Consider the following 22375-nt stretch of genomic DNA (forward strand, 5'->3'; position numbering starts at 1 on the left):
AGTATCTAGTGAAGTTGTGCTAGAGTTGGTGGATTTCCCATCTCCCGTTTTAGAAGGCATTGTTTTGGGCACCAAGTGATCGTACTTTCTAGCGAAAGTAAATATCCTGCCACTGGAGTAATCTCGTTCATCTCTTTTAAGCTTTCTTGTCTTACGTTGCTTAATATCAGCTACATGTTGTTGTATGATGTTATTTAAGATTGTATAGTTCTTTTCCATTATCTCAGGGAGATTCATGTCTTTGATTTCGGTTTCTAATATCTCAATGTCTTTTTGTAGTTGTGCGACTTTCCTCTCGCAGTTCTCTATCAATATTCCCATGAGTTTATTCGAATTGTTGTTGAGTTCTTTTTCCCATTCTGCTAACAGGTCTGCTTCTAAATCCTCATAGGTAGGGATGATTTGGGATCTTAAACCTCTAGGTACTCTTTTTACTTTGATATACTGTTTTAAGGTTGCCGCATCCCACCACCTGGACATTTCGTTACGTCTCAACTTTTCTAGTTTCATAAACTTATCCTTCATACCTTCTTTTTTGGAAGGTTGGCCATTGTCTGATGATGTGTTCCTAGGTCCCTGATTTGTTATATTGTTGAAGAGGTCTTCTGCCTCTCTGTCTCTTTTTCCTATTTCATTTGAGAAAGTGGTCATAATGTTCCTCAGGCTGCCACCTAGATGATCAAGTCTAAGCCTATTTGGTGGATTTAATTTAGGTATCTGGCGCCAAGAGAGATATCACATTTATAGTAATCGTTTGATTAAATCTGAACGGTGCTATAAGGTAGGAAGAACCACCTAGACTTCCTAGAATTATGAGTAAAAACTCTAACCAGTTAAGATCACTCCTTAGCACACGTTTTTGATTATAAGCAATAGGTATAAACAGTATATTGGCATAAATAAACAATATATAAATCAGGAATTGGTCTTTTCTTCTTGTCAGTTGTTCTTTAATAGTATATACTTCTCCTTAGTCTGTCTGTCACCAGCCAACACGTGTTTCGTTGCTTATGGGAATAGTCGACCCGCAACTTTGTCAAGGCTGTTGTGTGAAGAAACAAAGTAATATATATATACTTGTAATGTTCAGCGTTACATATTTAAAATAACTTAGAATAACTTGGATTCGCATTAGCCCAAGTGATGCTAGTGCAACCTTCAAACCAGATGCCACACAATTCTTAAATCTTCTGGTTACATAAAGTGTTTAAAGAAACGGAATAGTGTGATCCACACGTCTTAAGGGTCATGTACATTGCATAGCAGTCTATGATCCTAATTGAAATGGAGAGAAATGGTGGTGGTGATTATGAGGTGAGATATAAAGTCTAGGCGTACCGAATCAGGTGGTAGTAGGTGTAAGCTAACGGTAACACTAACGGCTGAGGTGCCACCCTTCGTAAAGGTGAAAAGCCGTTTTTATTACTGGCCGAATACTAACACGAGCCAAACGACTTAACTCGTATATCAAAAGATACACTGTGATGTAATCTACCACTATGAGAACACGCCATCGCTAACGACAGTATAGCTTGTCGTTGCTTTTAATCATACATAGAGGCTCGTACTGAATTGTATACTATTAATATCCTTACAACGTTTACATATGGGCGGTGCTTTATGATTATTTACAGCTCTAACAGAAGACGAGGAATAAATCGCACAAGAAACGCCTAAGAAATACTGAAACCATCTGCGGTTTGGAATTATCACCGCCGACTAAGTATGACAAACAATATATATATTTATACCCGTTTTTAACTCATAAACAGTGGATACTCACAAGAATCGCTTACTTACTATATGTCCGTGTTCTCCTCTTATATTTTCAGATTTTGTATTCATTCTGAATAGAGGTAGATATGCCCTTTTTTGTCATCAGGCACTATTAAAGATAAAGAGAATCTGATTAGACCACTTTTATATAGAACTTATCACTTCGGGCTTTTCACCTTTACGAAGGGTGGCACCTCAGCCGTTAGTGTTACCGTTAGCTTACACCTACTACCACCTGATTCGGTACGCCTAGACTTTATATCTCACCTCACAATCACCACCACCATTTCTCTCCATTTCAATTAGGATCATAGACTGCTATGCAATGTACATGACCCTTAAGACGTGTGGATCACACTATTCCGTTTCTTTAAACACTTTATGTAACCAGAAGATTTAAGAATTGTGTGGCATCTGGTTTGAAGGTTGCACTAGCATCACTTGGGCTAATGTGAATCCAAGTTATTCTAAGTTATTTTAAATATGTAACGCTGAACATTACAAGTATATATATATATTACTTTGTTTCTTCACACAACAGCCTTGACAAAGTTGCGGGTCGACTATTCCCATAAGCAACGAAACACGTGTTGGCTGGTGACAGACAGACTAAGGAGAAGTATATACTATTAAAGAACAACTGACAAGAAGAAAAGACCAATTCCTGATTTATATATTGTTTATTTATGCCAATATACTGTTTATACCTATTGCTTATAATCAAAAACGTGTGCTAAGGAGTGATCTTAACTAGTTATCATTTAAGACAATACGCACACCTTCTGGGGAACAACGTATTGTAGCATGAAAATGTTTGAGCATATCGATACCCACAATGTTATCCGGCATGGTAGGGGAAAGCAAAAATGGACATGTTGCAGTGAATTTATCAAGACTAAATGCAAGTTGCTGTGACAGTGGGCTAGATGTAGGTGTCCCATCAAACCGATGTTATCATTGCACCATACAGGGGAGCCCAAGGAACCAGTTTTTTAGACAGAGCACTACAAGTAGCTCTTGTATCAAACTGAAACCGATCAGTAGAGCCCAAAACATTTGCATCAACATAAGGACCTTTCTGATCTACTGGGACCTCAACCGGCTCCTTATCCCATACTAGGCATTCCTATGCATAATCAGAATCCCTAAAACCATCAGCCGAATAATCTGACATTTGATATTGATTTCTTCTATCAAAAGTATTAGAATAATTTAGCCCATGTTCAACTGCCTCAAACCTGGGACGAGTGCCTATTCCTCCCCTATTTCCTGAATTCCCTGGGTGTTCGCTCATGCTTCCTGTACCCTGTTGATACTGCTGACCTCGCAAACGGGGGCACTCAGAACGCCAATCTCTTTACAATAAGCACACTGATCAGAAGACAAAGTTGCTCGAGGGAAAGGGTGGACACCAGGGAGATACATCGCACGTCCACCTGGTCCACCTCCTCTAAATGGTGGACCATAGACTTGAGCCAACATAACTTTCGTTTTTAAATCCTTAACCTTTTTATCCTCCTTACCTTTTGCTTCCAATTCCTGACGCTCATAATACTGGGCCATAGTCAAAAGGGAGACTGGGGAAGACGTAGTCCATGAACTCTCGCTGGCCTTTAGGCGACTAGCTATTTCTGGCAACATGTTGGCGACAAAATTGTCGACTAACAGATGCTTACTCGTGTCATCTATTAGTGACTGCCCACTAAAATCATGGACTGTCTCTTCAAATCGCGTAAAGAAATCAGAAACTGACTCATCCGCTTTCTGTTTACAAGACACTAATGTAGTCCAATCTATTTTCTTAGGGGGTATAAGAGTTTTCAATTTAGTCACAATAGCTTTGGGCAGATCTAATATCTCCTGTTGTGGTTTGTGCGCAGGCTCTCTAGCCACATCTATTTCTTCTAAATGCACCCAAGTATCACCATATGCTACATTATCATCTACCTTCCGAATTGATCTCCACATATCAGGGAGCAAAATAAGTTCAAAAAACATGTCAATATCTTGCAGAGTCATAGTGCAGGAGATAATAGCTATTTCCACTTCTTCATTAAAAGCGGCCGGATTTTTCCGCGGGTCAGGCAATGCAGCTTTAGGAGCCATAACATCTGCTCTACTCCAAGGAGTGTAGACCCAATTATAGATAAAATATCCCTTGGCATCATCTAAATCTTTATCGTCATTTGTTCCCTCTCCCTTTGGGGGAACATAGAAAGGCGCAGCTTCACGCATCAGTTTTACATTAACCACAGTATCACTCGGGTCATTGTCTGTCCCCAAAACTTCTTCTTTCTGCACTGGGGTCTGAACTGTTTGTGCAGTTTTAACTTTACCAGCTGATTTATGCTCCGCTTGTAAACGTAGTGTATCATGTCTTAATTTAACTGCTCACCTAATTAAATCAGGTATATTTGAAAAAAGAAAAATTCCATAATTTAATTGTTTATAATCAGAATTGATATCAGTGGGCTCTAAGTTTTTAGAAACGTTTCTAAAACCAAGTATTACCTCCCAGGTAAACTTCTCTACAAAATATAGCTGCTCTAAATCCTTCCACTGCTGAACCATTGCTACAAGGTCTGGAGCAGAAGTAGTCCCATGAGCTTCTTTGCGAACAGTGGATCTCATAGTGGCTTTTTCATCAAAGTAGAGAGTCTGACGCCCATCTTGCTTATCTAAGTCTTTATCCTCTGAAGAAAGATATTCTTCCTCAGAAAGATCATCCTCGGGGGCACAGGGAAATTTATACGGGGGCGGAGGTCAATCTAACAAAATTGAGTCATCCTGAGGTTTATTAAGTATGGGATAAATGGGGCGCCTAATAGGGCACTGGCCAGTTACCTCTAAACGACGCTCCCTTTCCTCTTTTTCTTTTATTGCCTTCATCTCTATTTTTTTATTCCAATGCTGTTTGATATATCGTTGTACGCTGTTCTTTTTCTATTATAGCTTTTTCTGTCCTCACTCTCTCTTGCACTTCTTTCTCCCACATTCATACACAATCAAACATATCTTGTCGACTCTTATGCTTAAACAAACACTGTTCTACATACTGAATCTTTTTAAAATCAAATGACCCATTCACTGGCCGTCGTAGATCAGGATCCTTTTTCGTATATTTGTTCCACAGTGTATTATACATTATGGAAGAAATACCGTATTTAATGTACATATGCCTATTAGGTGTCCCTTCTGGGGGAGCCGGCTGACTTCTTTCTAAATCCATTTTGGTACCACCAAGACAGCAACACAACCTACGGAGTGTGCTAGGAGCAGGCATGCTACCAACATTTTGTAAAATATTACTTATCCCAGATACGTCAAAGTAGAGAAAAATCTCCACATTACCTGCCTTTATATTTTGCAAGAGATAAACAGACAAACAAAACCAGAATCTTGGCCAAGCAAATCCAAAATCAAGAGTGCCGCTTCAGTAGGAGGATGGATAGTCTCCATCCTCCTACTGCTAATCTCTTGGCCGACCTAATGGTCACTGCAAATCACTTAGTTAGCAAAGTGGGAGGGGGAACAGAACTGCTTACAGTTGCAAGACACAGTTGACAGTTATGTCTTTAGTCAGGTGCATTCTGGCAGCTACAGGCCTTTTCTCAGCACATATACATTGCTTGAGCTTAGAATAGAAGGAGTTAACTAAAGCTGATGACTCCAGCAGAATAGAAAAGTAAGCAACAGTGAAGACGGAAGAGTCACAAGGCTAACAAAACGGATGCTGCAAACAAGATGGCTTCAGCTCATGGTAACAGCAATTATTTTCGATTCCCACAGTGCTGAGCGGGGCTCACACTCATGAGGTTTAATGGATTAAACGTTTGTTTAAAAATAAATAAGAGATGGCAATTGATGCAGACATTGGAGTGGAGACGGAGCCCTTCCGCCCCAATCAAGAAATCGCCCCTCGTCTAAGATGCTGTTGGTTTCTATGAAGTGTGCTAGCTGGGTGTTGACGGCAGTGTTGATGACTTTGGCGGCAAAAGGGAGCAGTGAGATGGGCCTGGAGTTCTTGCAATCCATTGGGTCTACGGAGGGATTCTTCGGTGCATTTCCAGTCATCGGGGAATGTGGCGGACACGAGGGAGCAGTTGATAGTTTGGTATAGCTCGGGTGCAATGGCAGTGGTGGCCCTGTAGAAGATGTGCGGTGGGCAGGGGTCAGTAGGTGCTCCGAAGTGGATGCTCTTCATTGTATTTAAGGTGTCTTCTGTGGTGAGGGGAGCCCAGTTGAGGAGGGGTCTATTCTATGGCATCATTGGGGGTGGTACTTGAGGCGGTGTTGTGGTGTTGGTCGTCGAAGTAGTCATAGAGTGACTTCATCGTAAGGTGAAAGAAGGAGCTGAGTTTTTTGCAGAGGTCTTGGGAGGGAGGGACGTCAGTTGTTTCGCTGTTGGGTCTGGCGAATTCCTGTATGATGGCGAAGAGTTCCTTAGAGTTGTGGGCATTGGAAAGGATTCTGTCTTGGATTAAGTTTTTCTTTGTCGATTTGATGAGTTGGTGGTGTGCCATGATGGCTACTTTGTAGGTGGAGTGTGCTTCCGGGGTTTTGCTGTTTCTCCACGTCTTCTCCAGTCGTCAGCAGGAGCTCTTGGATTCTCGGAGATCCGTGGTGAACCAGTTGGCTTGATTGTTGTCGTCTCGTGGTGTTCTGGAAGAGGGCGAGAGTGTTCGCGCAGTTGGAGATCCATTGGTGGAGGTTGCTTGCCGCTGTGTTGGCGTCTGTTGTCGTTGGAGTAGGAGTGCAGGTAAGGGCAGTGGTGTGGATTTCTTCAGAGACTTCATTCCAGCTTCTGCGTGGGGGGTGGAGCGCGCGCTTGTGTGCAGTGGTTTTCTTGAAGGAGAAGTTGACGCAGTGCTGGTCGTCCAGAGCAGTTCCGTGGTGTGGCTGAAGCGAATGTTGTTTCCTCTGACGAAGATGGGTTTGAGTGTGTGTTCTGCTGTGTGAGTGTGGGTGGAGACGAGTTGTTTCAGTCCTATGTTGGGGACGTTCTCCAGGAGGGTGGTGGGATCGCTGTAGTTGTCCAGGTGGAAGTTCAGGCCTCTCAGAAGTATATGTAGTCCATAGAAGCGAGGGAGTGGGGTGCGATGTGGTCTGTGTTGATGTTGGTGAAGGGGTTACGGGGTCTGGGAGGTCTGTTACGCGGAGCATCGTTCTTGGTTTCGACTGCATCTGGAAGTGGATCTGTTCCATGGTGGGGCGAGGCGTCGTCCGAGTTGGTGGTTGTGAGTCGGAGGGAGCTTTTGTGGACGATGGCAAGGCCTTCTCCTGGGCAGTTGGGGTGGTCTTTTCTCAGGAACTGGTATCTGTGAGAGATGACGGTTGCGATGTCTGGTGTGGAGCTAGCTTTGGTCCAGGTCTCTGTGAGGAAGGCGACATCAGGCATGTGAGTCTTGAGGAGGTCCAGATTTCTACGGCTTGTTTGTGCAGGGAGCATACGTTGAGGAGGATGCAGCTCAGTGGCTTGTGTGTGGTGGTGTCTGGTGGGTTGGGGGTGACTGCATGGGTCCGGAGGTGGGTGAAGGTGCGGCGGCAGTGTCGGCAGGAGATCGGGCCTTGGGTGTTGCTCGGTGTCAAGAGCTGGAAGTTGTTGTTGCGCCTGGAGTTTAGGGCATGCAGAGTGCTGGGGTCGTAGCGGCAGGAGGTCGGGGGACCAGGGTCCCTGGCGCTGGTCGTGGACGGGCCCAGATGGGAATGCCTTTGGCGTGCCAGCGGTGTGTCCGCTGTGCAGCCGCCATTAAGTAGGGGGGTCAGGAGAGGTCGGTCAGGTGGGAGACAGGAACGACACGCTGGGGGCAGGAGCCGCGGGGGCAGCAGCGGCAGGGAGGGCGGAAAGAGGGAGTGGGGAGGGCAAGAGGGAAAAGACAGGAAAGCAAAACAGGCAAAGAGCAAGAGGCACAAAGAGGGGAAGGCAAACACAAGAAAACGCAAAAATGAGAGAAAAAAGGCAAAATACGAGAAAGCAATCAAAGGCAAATCTACGAGAAAAAAAGACAAAACAAGAGACAAAAAGGCAAAACAAGTGAAGCAAGGGACTCCAGAACAGAGCGTAATAGCAGAAGAGCAGTGTACTGTTCCTCTAGACCACCAGGGATGAGGCGCAGGCAGGCGCCTGTGGGTGGAGGAGGGCCTTGAACACCAACCTGAAGGGGGCGCTAAGGGCAGAGCCTTAACGGTGAAGCTGCGTGGGGGAGAGCAGTGACTCTGACCAGGGGGTCGGAGGTCTTCCTCTCCTTTGCCTGCATCAGCCGCCATTCCGTAGGGCTCGGAGGAGGGCGGTCAGCTGGGAGGAGGGAGCAACACGCTGAGGGGGGACGGCGGCGGGGGTAGCAGCAGCGGAGAGCGCGGGAAGAGGAAGCCGAGAGGGCAAGAGGAAAAAGAAAGGAAAGCGAAACAGGCAAAGAGAAAGAGGCACAAAGACGGGGAAGGCAAACACGAGACGAGGGAAAAAATGAGAGGGAAAAAATGAGAGCGAAAAGGCAAAACGCAGGAAAGCAATCAAAGGCAAAGTATGAGAAAAAAAGGCAAAACAAGAGGCAAAAAGCTAAACAAGAGCAGCAAGGGACACAAAACAGAGCAGAAGAGCAGAGTGCTCTTCCACTAGACCACCAGGAATGCGGCTTAGGCAGGAGCCTGCGGGTGGAAAAGGGCCTTAAACACCTACCTGAAGGGCTCAAACTGGCGCGAAGGGCAGAGCCTTAACGGTGGAGCTGCATGGGGGGAGAGTAGTGAATCTGACAGGAGGTCCGAGGTCTTGCCTTACGTTTACATAACGTTTTAAATGTTTCAACTTTACATTTTGCTTTTTCATTTATACACTTTATTAATCTGTTAATGTGTTTTAATTTTCCAGGCAGTTGTGGACCCTCAGGGGTAAGAACCACTGGGTCTAGTCCACATGTATTAGGCTACGGCCTTAGTTATTTTGGCCCGACCTCCAATAAAGGCTTATTAGTTATGCGTATCAGGCAACACGCTTTTTCAGAGACCTTCTCCACCTTTTTTGACCTACTTAAGCCACTTCATGAGATTGATGGGGCAGATTCTGTATTTACTGCAGAACCTACCTCACTTTTTTATTTTTATTTTTAAAAACTTTTTTATTAATACAATTAGAAAGGCACACACAATTTCAACAAGTCGTATGATAAGTGCATTCCAGCGACTGATATTACTACAGCAATTTGTCTACTGCCAGTATTTAGACCATGACCATTGACAATACCGTACATATGAATCTTACATTTCTCCACCATTCTCTTCCTCTGATGCCTCATCGAACTGTGCCCTAGGAGGTTCACATATATATCCCCGGAATTTATTCCAGGCTCCCCACACTTTATTCCATTTTCGCGGACAACCTCGGTTAATGTATACTGCTTTTTCTGTCACCATGGCTGTGTCCATGTCTTTACACCAAGCCTTGAGTGTCGGTATCTCCTCTGAGCCCCACTTTTGTGCGATGTTACGCTTTGCAACCATTATTCCTAAAGTAGTCCAATCCTGTGCTGGGTGTGTAAGATCGTTTGGCTCCCACACGTTTAACAAACACCTCTTGGGTTCCGGTACCAGTGACACTTCCTCTACTTGCGATATTGTCCTCATTACCGTAACCCAATATTCAGCGATTTTCGGACAGTGCCACAGTGTATGGTAGAATGTCCCCTCCTCCCCACAGCGCCTCAAGCAATATGGGTGTGAAGCTTTCCCTATCCTGCAGAGGGTGAGCCTTGTATAGTAAGTACGGTGCAATATTTTGAGCTGCACCAACCTAAGCCTTGAGGGTATACCCACTTCCCGTGGAGATGCCGTTGCTTCCTGCCACTCTGTGTCATCGAGCTCCCCAACATCTCGAGACCATTTTTCCCTGAGTGCCCTCGTAGGGTCCGGCAAGTTGTTGATCAATTTTTTGTAAGTGACGGAAGTGGCGCGCCTTTGCATATAGACTGTTAGTAATCTATCCTCCAAGGGGGTGGCCTCCGGAACTTCGGTACCCGCTGGCAAGGCCGCTCGCAGCGCATGTTTTACCTGTAGATATCGAAACATTTCCGAGGGTGCCAACTCATATTGTTCCCTAAGACGTTCAAACGTGATTATCTCCCCCTTACGCCACATGTCGCCCACCGTGGATATGCCGATTGCGTCCCACTGGGCAAACTACTTCACTTTTTAACACATATCTTAATGTGGCTATTTTGTGCTTGCCCAACATCTGGAATTTTGGAAGATTGAAACGTTGTGCCATCTTGAAAGCATCATGAATGAATATTAGTGGCTGTAAACTAATGAGCTAAATTAAGGATTCTTCATAAGTGGTGTGGCTGATTTAACTCAGGCAGAGCCTTAGTCAGTACACTGATCTGAGGGATATATCTCTTTGGCAAATTTTGGATAAAGTGTTGGATAAATGTTTATGAACTATCTCTCTTGGTAGATAAAACAAGCTATATATACTTAATACTTGTGGGTCTCTCAAGTGGGAGCATAGGATCATTTACTGGGTGGAACTATTACATCGTTAAGCATGGTCTCATTTATTGGGTTGAGTTAACACCTTGGTGCAGCCTGACTCCTAGGGCCCTAACCTGTGAAAGACCTTGGAGCAGTGTCACTCATTGTTTGAGTCTTACAAGATGACGCACAATATTTCCAACTGGAAGTCAGTCTTTAACCTTGGAGAATTATCTCGCTCTCAATGATTGTGTGCAAACCTCACATCTTTAAGCATACCTTCACGCAGATAGTCTCACTTATACTAACAATTGTCACAGATTTGATCGCAGACTTACTTTGGATCACACAGCTTCACTCACAGAGAGGGAGAAGGGAGGGAGGGAGTCTGAGAGCAGAGGGAGTGATTAGAGAAAGTGAAGAGAAAAAAACGAGGAATAGGTAGAAAGTGTAAGAGAAATTGGCAAAAGGAAGGTTACAAAGAACAGGAGCACATAAAGGCCGGAAGTAGAAAAGAAATAGTGATGTGTAAAAAGAAGAAAAATATTAATCGAAAAGGAAAGCAGGAAGAAGGATCGGTAGGAGTGAGTGTTAATTGTGTAGGAGAGAAAAGGAGTTAAAAAAGGAAAATTGAATTCAGAGGCAAAAGATAGAGAATACGGGAAGAGATGGAAAGTGAGAGCTTGTAAAATGGACAGAGCCACAGACGTGTAGAAATTAAATGTAGATGGTGGGGATCAGCTGAACGTGAACAAGAGAGGTGGATCGGCAGTATATGGGACTAAGAAGTGTGTGTGGGGTGGATCCCAGCTGCTGGTAGGTAGTGAGTGTCTGGTGTTTTTTTGCAGGTGAACATTGATTCTTAGAATGGCTAGTTCTTGGAAAATGCTGCTTTTTTTGTGTATCAAGTCTCTCCTGGTGATGTGGGGAAAAAAATAACTATTCTACCCTCTCCTAAAATATGTATGTCAGTATGCCCAGCACAGACGTCCAATGCACTGCACCTATCCGTACATTCACTCTCCACTAGTGTCCTGTGTGTGCCTTGTTTTGCGCACAGAGCCCTGCTTAATTCATGCCTTGGTATCTTCTTACCCTTCTGTTTCTATACTTGTTTGCCAATTTCTCTCCAGGATGTTTCATCAATGGTTTCTGCCCTGATCTTCAAGTTCACAGAAATGTGGAATTCATATACCCAGCTACACAGCATGATGGGAAATGGCCAATGGCTGGTTTTCCATGGACTTTGGGTAGAGGAGGGGATGTTGAGACGGCCCAGTGTCATACTAAATAGCGTTATCATGACTAGATCTGAGGAGCACACCTTACATAAGTGTAAGGCATTGGAAGGTGAATGTTATAGGCATATCTAATGACTGCCCTAGATCTAAGGGCTAGTTAATCTGGAGGAGGCACTGATGTGCCTATCTAGGGAAACATTTCAGCTCCCTGTAAATAGGAAGGTTGATGTTCTGTAAGCTGTAGCCAATTTAAACAAGCATTGGCATAGCCAATAGGTCTCGCTTTTGGGACCTTATAAGTGTTTAGCCATGCAACAGTGGATGTTGTTGCACCAAGGATATTGTGCTGGATAACAAAACACTTGTAAGGTCCCAAAGGCGAGACCTATTGGCTATGCCAATGTTTGTTTTTAAAGCTTCCAGTTTCCACTTAAAAATTGTTCGCGTGGAAGGTATGAATAAAATAAACAGTGAGAATGCCTTATCTCGTTGTAACCACAACATTTTTTTTTAAATATTCACATAAATTACTTCAAAACGATAGGCTCACACTTGTGTTCAAAACAACAAAATCGATAGTCAGCGCGGATTAAAGCAAAAAACAAAGATTACAAAAATTACAAAGAACCAACATTTCGTAAAAAAAAATGTATAAGCCCTGTAAAGGTGACCTCAGGGGTACTTCAAATGCATGTTAATACAGAGGGACAGAAAGACTGTTAGGTACAACCGGAAGATTCTGAAAGAGACAGGCTTTATAAACTAGAAATGATTAAAAAAAAAGGGTGACAACAGGGCTGGCGCGCAAAGAAAAACAGATCAACGGTTCACCCACGTGCGGCCTCTTCCCGAAACTTCAACAAGGAAGAAGAAAAAGTAAAATAAAACAGTAGTTGGCAGTCAGTCAAAAGGCACACTAGGATTCGGAACGTACAGGCATAGATTACATATATCCTAAAGCCTAATACTTATGTAAACTACCTTAGTCTCAGAGGCCCCTCGCCATATTCTGCAGGCGGACCCTGTGGTTACGCTTTAGCCATTGACTCAGCGGGTGAGCTGTGAGGCAGTGGCGTAGAATGGAAGGCGGAGAGGCCCAGGGTGGGTGCTGTGGCTGGAGGGGTAGGGATATGAGGTGCAGCCCTGGAGACTGTGGCATCGGTAGTGACTGAGAGGCGGGTAGAGAGATGAATAGGAAAGGGGTGAGGCCTGGGGCAAATGGTGCAGCCGACCCAGGGGGAAGCTGTGAGGTGGAGGTCTCCATCAGAGAAAGAGAGATTGAGAGGGGAGTGTAGAGTGAGGGGCGGGTGGGTTAGAGGCTCCTGGTGAGGGAGCTATGAGAGAGACAGATGGAGATAAAAATTACCAGCAGGGAGGTGTAATGCGGGGGATCCCGTTTAGGTTCACGAGGGAGGGACCCCATTCACAATTGGCTGCATACAGTACCCTCACTTGCCATCAGTCATATTTACTTTCATAAAATCAACACTGACTTAAGCAACAGTCTGACAAGCCCCAAGAAACACAGACCCATTGCGTAGTTTCCACCCCCGCGCAGGAGGTTTAGTTCACAGTAGGGAACCCCAACACGCGCCAGTGACTTCAAAAAGCCCAGTATGCACGTGAATGGAAACGGGAGTTGTGTGCGCGAACGCGAAAGTGAAAGTGATCGCGGTCCAGAAGGCGCCTCGGATGGTGAAAGCTGGCGGGTGCGCGCCTGCACGCGCGCGTGAATGCAAGCTTATGGCCACTAAAAGCCTGTGGTAGCACTTTGAAAACCCCGCTTACTAAATGTCTCGCATGCACTGGCTCAGGCGAGATCTAAAAACAAATTGAAAGAGTATGAATTGAGATCAAGAAGTGGACCAACGGGCCGCTGTGTTCGAATAGAAATGATTAGACAGGCTTTGCCCTTCCAGCCAAACAACATTACAACTCTAGAGCACATTCTGACCCACTGATGATAAACAATTTCTAGAAAAGCACTGTATCTGTGTAAATGATAAATCTATTTTTGATAAGTTATTTAAAGTTCAATTTTATATTCTGTTTTTCAGCAAAAGCACCTTGAAATTGAAAGAACTTCCAAATGGTTAAAAATGTTGAAGAACTGGGGGAAGTACAGGGCCAGTGAAAAGGTAAAAGAATGTTATTTCTGTGTGTTTCCTCTTGTGAGTTGGCTCTTTCCCATTCTCAAACTATTTGTGCCAGATGCATCTTGTAGAAACAGAACACAATTCTATACTTGGTTTGATGAGCTTTGCACGTGCAGTCCCACACATGCTGTTATATGGTTCCCACTAATGTAACAGAACTGTGTATTAGACCAACACAAACTTGATAGTATAGAGTCTTAGTCCACAAATACCACCAGCGAGTGTTGGTGGGTTTCGGCTAGCTCACAGTACCATGTTAATTTTTGCTAATGTTTGTGTACTCTTATCTGTACACTGACTATCCCAATTGATCTGGCAGAATAATGCTTTTGCTATGGTCTCTTAGTATAGTGTAGCAAGAGATAGAAGTAGGCAAACATTAACATCTATTATCTTGGTTGATGTGACAATGGGGTCGGAAATCACATTGTTCTCGCAGCCACTCGAGTCGGGGTCCTCGAAAGCGGTCCTTGGGGTTCTCTCCGAAGTGCAGCAGATACTTCCTTCCAGGAAACCGATGCATCAAACTCTCTCTCGTCTGCTTTTACACCCGTTGTGCTCTGGACTCCAACTGCTGGCCATGCCTCCTGCCTATAGGAGAAGGATTTTAAAGGCGCCGTGCTCGTCCTCAGTCACAAAACATACATCAGGGGGGGGGGGGGGGGCAATACATAACCTCTGGTGATTTGTCGTATTCTTGACACATCTCCTTCGTCAGATTTTCCCGATTGGGGAAACTAGGAAACCGGGAAAGAAAGTCTGCATACTTTGATTGTTGCCCTTTCGGTGTAGTATGGTTGTAATGACAGGAACCAGTCTAGTACTCTGGGGTTGTTACCTCGGTTACTACTGAGCCGTATAAGGAGAGCATGTTCAGTATAAAGAAGAAAGTCTCTCCCATCTAGGTAATGTAGTTTCTCAATGGCCCACTTAACTGCTAAGCACTCCTTCTCAATAATTGGGTACCTCATCTCTCTGGAATAACTTCCTTCTGATTATATAGTAATGGCATCTCTTGACCTTCCTCATCCTCCTGGAATAAAATGGCTCCAATACCTACATCAGAAGCGTTGGTTTGTAAAATGAAAAGGTCCTGGAAATCAGGTGATTGGAGTAGCGGGTGTGTAGTGAGGGCCATTTTAAGGCGATGGAAGGCCTTGATTACTATGGGGCTGGATTTTTAAAAGAGCTAGAGTATATTGTCTTTTTCAGGAGATTAGTGAGAGGGGCATCCGGATGAGAATATTGGAGAATAAACCTCTGGTATTAGCCTATTAAACCTAGGAAAGGCCTCACCTCCCTCTTATTCTTGGGAAAGGGAGTGTCTACAATAGCCTTGACTTTTTCTGCTTGTGGTTCTATTATCCCTTTCCTAGCAGGTAGCCTAAGTATTTCACTTTTCCACTCACACATTTTGATTTATTTTATTTAATATGCAAGTGGGCTTTTTCTAATTCAGAGAGTACAGCTTTTTAGGTGGGTTAGGTGTTATTTCCAGGTCTTGCTATAGATGACAAGGTCATCTAAATAGGCTGAATAATAAGCCTGATTTATCTGCAAGACTGTGTTCATGAGTCTCTGGAAAGTGGAGGGAGCCCCATGTAGTCCAAAAGGAAGTACAGTAAAATGATCTAACCCATCAGGGGTGGCAAAGGTGTTTTTCTCTCAATCTTTTGGGCTTAAAGGTACCTGCCAATATCCCATACTTAGATCTATTGTAGTGATGAATTGAGCCGCCCCAAGGTTTTCTACTAGTTTGTCCACTCCAGGAACGGGATAGTTATCAACCTTTGAAATGTTATTTACGCCTCTAAAACCTATACAAGATCTGATACTCCCATCCGGTTTTGGAAGCAGAACAATGGGAGAGCACCAATTGCTAGTGAAAGGGACGATGATTCCCATGTCTATCATTTGCTTCACTTCCTTTTTTAAAGCCAATCTACAAGCCTCAGGGACACCATAGCGGTGTTTCACCTCTACCCCTTCTGGTGTAATGATATGGTGTATGGTCAAAGTCGTCCTGCCGGGCAAATCTGTGAATATAGCTGAGAAGGTTGTTAAGGTTTGTTTCAACTGTTCTTTCTTGTCACCAGGAAGGTCCTCTTAAAGGCAAGTCTTATCAAGAGTTGACTCATAAATCCCTGGAGGTAGTCATATGGATGGCTTTCGATGGGGGTCCTAACCATTTCTTTTTTTTAACAAATTGATGTGATACACTGTCTGATGTTGAGTTATCTGCAACTTATAGGACAACCTACCTATCTTTTCTACGATTTTATAGGACCCCAGCCATTCTTTCTTCATTTTAGAGGGGTTGGATGGTAATAGCACTAAGACTCAGTCCCCCACCTGGTATTCTCGCCATTTCTTTCCACTATCATAACATTGTTTTTGGCTCTCTTTAGTCCTTTCTAAGTTATTATGGGCAGCTCTCTTAATTTTCCTAACGGGGCCTTTAGTTGGGAGGTACATTCCAACAGGTCTCCCACCTCTTCTCCATTACCTTTTTCCCAGGCTTCCTTTGTTCTCTCTAAAAGGGTTCTGAGTTTTCTACCAAAAAAGAGTTCAAAGGGAGATACGCCCAAACTTCTCTGTACTTGGGCATGGAGGGCAAACAGAGCCAGGGGCAAGAGCCCGTTTCCAATCCTTACCATCTCCTGATAACATTTTCTTAAGGGTCCACTTTAAATGTCCATTGTATCTCTCACTAGACCATCTGTCTGTGGATGATATCAAGTTGTTGACACACCTGTTTCATAGGCACAGATACAAAAGGTTTGCCCTGGTTGGTAAGGATTTCCCTAGGAAAATCCATACAGGAGAACACTTCGATGAGATGTTGAGCAATGATTTTAGAGGTGGTGGATCTTAAAGGTATGGCTTCTGGGTATCTAGTTGAGTAGTCCACTAGGACAAGGACGTATCGATGCACTCTGACTAACCTAGGAAGGGGACCTAGCAAATCCATTCCTACTCTATCAGAGGGTTTCCCTAAGATAAGCATGGGTTGTAGGGGAACTCCAAGAGGTTGATATGGATTATTGTTTTTGTCAAATAGTACACTCTTGACAATGCTTCTTGTCTTGTGCATAAATGCAGTCCAGAAGAAGTATTTTAGTATGGATTGGCTAGTTTTATCCATTCCAACGTGTCCGGCCATCAAATAGGAATGGATGTAAAATAGGACTAAAATCATAAGGTACTGATAACTGTGGTTCCTCTCCATCTTTAGCTATTCTGTATAGCAAACTCCTAAAAATGACAAACCAGGAATAGGAGAGTGAACTACTAACATCTCCAGATCTGTCCTTTTGCCAAGCGTTATGCAAAGAGGTATCATTCATCTACGCTATTTTGAAATCACGATTGATGACCCCGGGTTCCGGTATTAGAAACGCATCCCCAGATCTCCTGTCAGAACAGGACAATGGTTCTCTATCCATTTCCTGTATGAAGTTTGGTTTCTCTGAGTCTGCTCTACTCTGAAGTTTCTTTTGCAGCAAGTCCAGAAAATAATAGTTATTTGTCCTCAAAATTCGGTCTTCAGGAAGATTCTGAAGTACTCCTACTTCGACCAGCGTTTTCTGGTTCTCTTGGTTTTTTACAGTGAGCTTACCCACTAGGTTTAGTTTGGTATCGCCATGGACACAACAAATCCCTACTTGTTTGTTGGGAATGATTTGAGAAAGGAAGACAAGATCATGTTTAACATCAGATTGTCGAAAGCCAGAGTCCAGAAGAGTCTTTACCCACCGACCATTCACAAAAAGACTTGCATAAAATATAGGTCTCATTTCTATGGCGTAGTAAACGGAGCGGGGAATGTAGCTGATGTCAATAGGTTCTTGGACAGTCTTTTTATTTTTGCAAAACCTATCTGTGACCCCATTCTCCGCACTCAAAACACTGGGGTCCAATATTTTCTTGTGACTGTTCGAGGTGGGTGAACTTTGGCAACTCCGTCACAGTTTTCTATCATTCTTCTTATTTTTGGTTAAATGGTTATATCTATTTCCCTTTTCCATTTCTATTATGAGTCCTTTTCCTTGAGCCCTTGAAAAGGTTGAGGTCATTTCTCCTGCCTGATCCAAAGTCAATCCGCCATTCTGATGTAACCATTTTTATGTGGGGTAAGGTAAAGTGTATAAATACTGTTCCAAGTATATCTTATTAATTATATCCTCTTTGCTCATCTCCCTGGGCTCCCTGGGCTTTAGCCATCAGTCACCTGCGTCCTTCATTTTATAGAATAGTGTTTTAGGCGTGTTCCCTTCTTTCCTTGTGGAACCTTAAAGATAAGGTCTCATCATTAATCCTCAACCTATCTAGTATCGCTTTCTTTACTTCGATATAGGAGCTAGTACCATCAGAATTGGCAAATTGATATGTGGCTTGAGCCTCGCCTGTCAGTAAGGGTGCAAGATGAAAAGGCCTGCGCTCAAATCGCCGCCCACTAGCACAAGCAGCATGTTTAAAATTTAAGAGATTTCCAAAGTGGTTGTCAGGGCAAGTCTGATTTATCATACTATTTCAGGAAAAAATTCCAATAAACCAGGATTCGTGATGCTAGTAAATTATATACAGTGTTGTCACTCTTTCTGTGAGGGTGAGCAAAGAAGCGACTGACAGCCAACACGTGTTTCACCCCTTTACACGGCCGTCCGGCCTGAGGCTTCCTCAGGGCGTAGGGAATTCTTAGCGAGACTTGGGTCGTCGGTAAATCCAGGTGGTCCTGATCAATCTAATAATCTATGGGCATAATGCTGGTCCGGTCTGTCTGGATCTGGTAATGTGGCCAAACCATGTTTAAAATTTAAGAGGAAGGCCACAGGATCGTCGCCGGTTACATACTTTTGTAGGGGAACGTGAGGAGGAACCGGGGTGATGGTTTTACTTTGAGATAGCCCTGTAGTCAACTGATTTTGACCTACAGACATCATTGTCAAATACTCTCCTTGGGCTTTTATAGCATTTGTGAACACGGTCCAATCATTATCACTGGCGGTCATATGTCGTTCCATGGCCCACGCTAGTTTCTGTTGGCCCACCATTAATTAGTGAATCAAATTTTCCATCTTGTTTCAGATGGCAGGCTATACCCGCATTCTCCAGCACTTGTGAAGAATTAGGACTGTTCTAGTGTGAATAACGTTTAGTGAAAGGATTTCTCTGTTTATTTATTTGTAAATACAGGGTTCTTCAATGCATCCCAGGCCATCTCCAAGATGTGGCGTCTGCCAGTTTCCCTTGGGGGAGGGAGGGGGTGCAAGGGCGGGGAAATAACCGCAGGCTAATAAGTCCTCAAAGGTTTTAACCCTACACCATACACCTTGGGTTTCCATCTCTTTTTACCAACACTCCCGAAACCCATAAGCGATTACGTACCTGTGAGAGAGACACTCCTCCAGGAGTGTGGCAGGTCTCCGCATCCAACTGGCGGCGTCTCTCCTCCTCAACAGGCTTCAGACCTGATACGGAAAGAAGCATCCTGTAATGTAGATGCACATGTGTAAATGGAGGTGTCTATCAGACACATTTTTCAAGTTTTATGATGGGTGTCATCTGCTTTTTCGTAGCAGGTAAGGCTCAAGAATTTGATGTGACCTGTCAGAGTTTGGAGGTAAACATTGAAGAACAGCTGTACCACAAGAATGAGGCTGAAAGGTATTGAGGAAATGGTGGGAGTGACACCATTTTTGATTTCTGTAAAGTAGGAAGGGATCCAGTCCAGGAAAACAAGACTCTAACGGCAGGAGTCATATAAATTATTGCAGCATAATAGAAATAGCAGGACATGTAACAACATAAATTAAAAGAGCAGGACAAGAAGTAGCAAAAATAACAGGACAACAATATATACAGTATAAGTGGAAAATAATATAAAGGAGTAAGAAAAAAGAAGGCAGTATGATAAACGTAAATTTCTTAAAAATAAATACTGAAAAAACCGAGGTCCTTGAATTCGGTAAAGGGCCATCGGTCTGGAGTACTAGCTGGTGGCCAAAGGAGGCGGGGGTATGTCCCACCCCCGTGGCTAAGGCCAAAAGTCTAGGGATAACACTAGACAATCAATTAAAACTATCCGCCCATATTAATCAATTAACGTCCTCCTGCTTTTTCCTCTTAAAAACTTTGAGGAAAATATTCCCATTTCTAGCAACTGAACTCCAAAAAACTATAGTAGTTGCACTATTTTTATCAAAATTAGATTATTGCAACGCTCTTTTTGTAGGAATCGATAAAGCACAGGAAAGGAAGCTTCAATCACTGCAGAATATGGCAGCTAGACTGCTTATGAATATTCCTAAAGGTCATTCTGCCTCAGAGGCTGTCAAAACCCTTCACTGGCTTTCAGTCCGTCAAAGGGCCAATTTCAAGGCTTTATGCTTGGTACACAAAGCCCTCTATGGTGGTATATCCAGGGATTTTAGGAAACTCTTCACAAGATATCTCCCCGCGAGACTGCTTAGATCGTCCTCAGAAGGATTTGTCAGTGTTCCAAAAACACGGAAGGCTAGATGGGGAGGACGTACTCTATCCTTCTGTGCAGCAAAACTATGGAACCAGATGCCAAACCTTCTGCGCTGTCAACCAAACCTGATGCAATTTAGGAAGGATCTAAAAACATGGCTTTTTGGGCAAAACTAAGACCCATTCCATATGGTATTTACCCAGATTTCACAATCCTAGCGCCAAGACGCCACGGCATTCGCGCGCTTTACAAATAATAATTCAAATCAAATCAAATAAACTGTATACATGGAAAATAAGGTAAAAAAACCATAAAAAAATAAAACAAAAAAACAGCAAAATACCAGAGTGAAAAACGCACACGACCGATTAACAACGATAGTAAAGATGACCGCTCTGCACATGAAAGCAGAAGGAATGAAAGATTTCCTAGCTATTGTAACGGAAAGTTTCAATTCTATTAAGGACTCGGAGGCGAGGAATATGCTATTCTTTCTCCACTTTATTGAATAGCAGCCATTCAAAGTTAAGTAAAGCAAACTACTATTCCCATGAAACATTGGGAATAAACACAAACAAAAATGATAGTGTCCATGGGTAGAGAGTCCCCTTTCCTCTGCACCAATCACAGGGCTCCGAGGGGATGGTAGTTCTCTGTTACCTACACTCACTTATGTCTTAACGTTGTTTTTCCCACCCCACACACACTTCACTCACCGGCGTTGGAATTAAAGATCTCCGCTAGGAAGGCCCTATCAGGTGCCTGATCGGGCATTGCACCCGCCGGCCCGATAAGACGCAAAGACCCGGTGATGAAGCAAGACACCCACTTGTTGGGTGTGTGAGGGTCTTCTTTTACAAACAAGGAGTAACTTTTACTCCTGCTATTCACCACAGTTCCCTGCCACCACTGTGTTACCCCTTAGCTATTCTGTCACACCTTGCATTCACGTTAGGAACTGCATACCTTCTGTTTTCACCAGTTCTCTGTTACTGTCCATTCCCCCTCTTTCGTTGCTGAAGGTCAGCTAGCCAGGAGGCATCTCGAATCTTGTTTACCAGACTCGCCTGTAAAAGTAAGGTAGATTGTAAGTGGCAGCAGTGGCTAAGGTTTAGCCTGTAGGGGAAATAGCACAGAACATTTATATACGAAACTTCAACCATAATGCAGACAAGGTTGTGAAACATCTTACTTACCTCAGTACGAGGGTGTGAATTTACTAAAGAGAACCTTGTACCCTGGGTGGGATAATCCTATCCTCTGAGTCCTTAATAAAATTGAAACTTTCCGTTACGATAGCTAGGAAATGTTTCATTCTATGTCGGGACCAGAGGCGAGGATTATGCTTGTTTAAAGCTTGCCCACCACCAAGTGAGCCATGTCAATAACCGCTTAAAATAATAAACCGTTTAAAGGTTGAGTCGGAAGACCAGTCTGCTGCATTCAGAATGTCTTCCATACGTGCTCCCAGGGTATACGCTTTAGAGGACATTGCCCCTCTGATAGAATGTGCGTCGAAGGCCAATACCAGCTTCCTGCATTACCCACCGTACCCAACGGGCAATAGTGGGGGAAGAAACCGCCTTATGTGGTTTCCTGAGTGCAATAAATAATTGTCGCCCTCCTGGAGGACGGAACTCCTCCGACATTTCCTTGTACGCCTTAAGGCAAGATACCACGCATAGCTTCGGAGAATCTGGAAAGGCAGGATAAGAGATGGACGTCGTCCCGCATTTCATACGCTTTCGAATTGTGAAGGTAGCTCCCGTGGGGGAGAATATCCTGCCTGAAATGTCCAGGGCTCTGACATCGGAAACCCTTCTGCAGGATCTAAGGCAAAGAAGCATGGCCAATTTCGCCAAAAGGTCTTTCCTAGAGGTATCTGTTCGGCTGCCAGGACAAAAACAAATTCAAAACCTGGTTAACATCCCAGAGCTGTGAATGACGAGGCTCGGGGGGAAGGGAGAGGCGAATGCCCCGAAGAAGGCGGCAAACCAAGGGATGTTCACCCACAGGAGATCCATCCACCATGGTATGACCCACTGAAACGGCAGAACGAAAGGTATTAATGGTTCTATAAGCCAGGCCTTCCTTCGCCAGAGTGGCTAAAAAATTCAGAATGGAGGTCACATATGCTGCCGCGGGATTGAGACTCCGTCGCACACACCAACGATACCACTGTCGCCAGGTAGAACGATACCGCTTGACGGTACTATCTGCCCAGGCCTTGGACATGAATTTCTCACCCGCTCCCAAAAGGCCTA

At 44.0% G+C, this 22375-nt stretch overlaps 1 protein-coding gene across 3 annotated transcripts in view; it reads left to right on the forward strand.

The window, feature by feature from the left end:
- The window catches only part of USP6NL (USP6 N-terminal like), a 1094021-nt gene that overhangs the window by 647419 nt on the left and 424227 nt on the right, over positions 1 to 22375 (forward strand). For all 3 annotated transcript variants that reach the window (XR_014981357.1, XM_085653483.1, XM_085653482.1), the window contains exon 5: positions 13538 to 13618. Coding sequence is in view for 2 of the 3 variants with exons in the window: in XM_085653483.1 (XP_085509609.1) it covers positions 13538 to 13618 (81 nt within the window). In the remaining variant the exon portion in view is untranslated. The remainder of the gene's footprint in view (positions 1 to 13537; positions 13619 to 22375) is intronic.

Source organism: Triturus cristatus, chromosome 4_1 (genome assembly GCF_964204655.1).
Source record: "Triturus cristatus chromosome 4_1, aTriCri1.1, whole genome shotgun sequence".
In the NCBI taxonomy this organism is placed as follows: domain Eukaryota; kingdom Metazoa; phylum Chordata; class Amphibia; order Caudata; family Salamandridae; genus Triturus; species Triturus cristatus.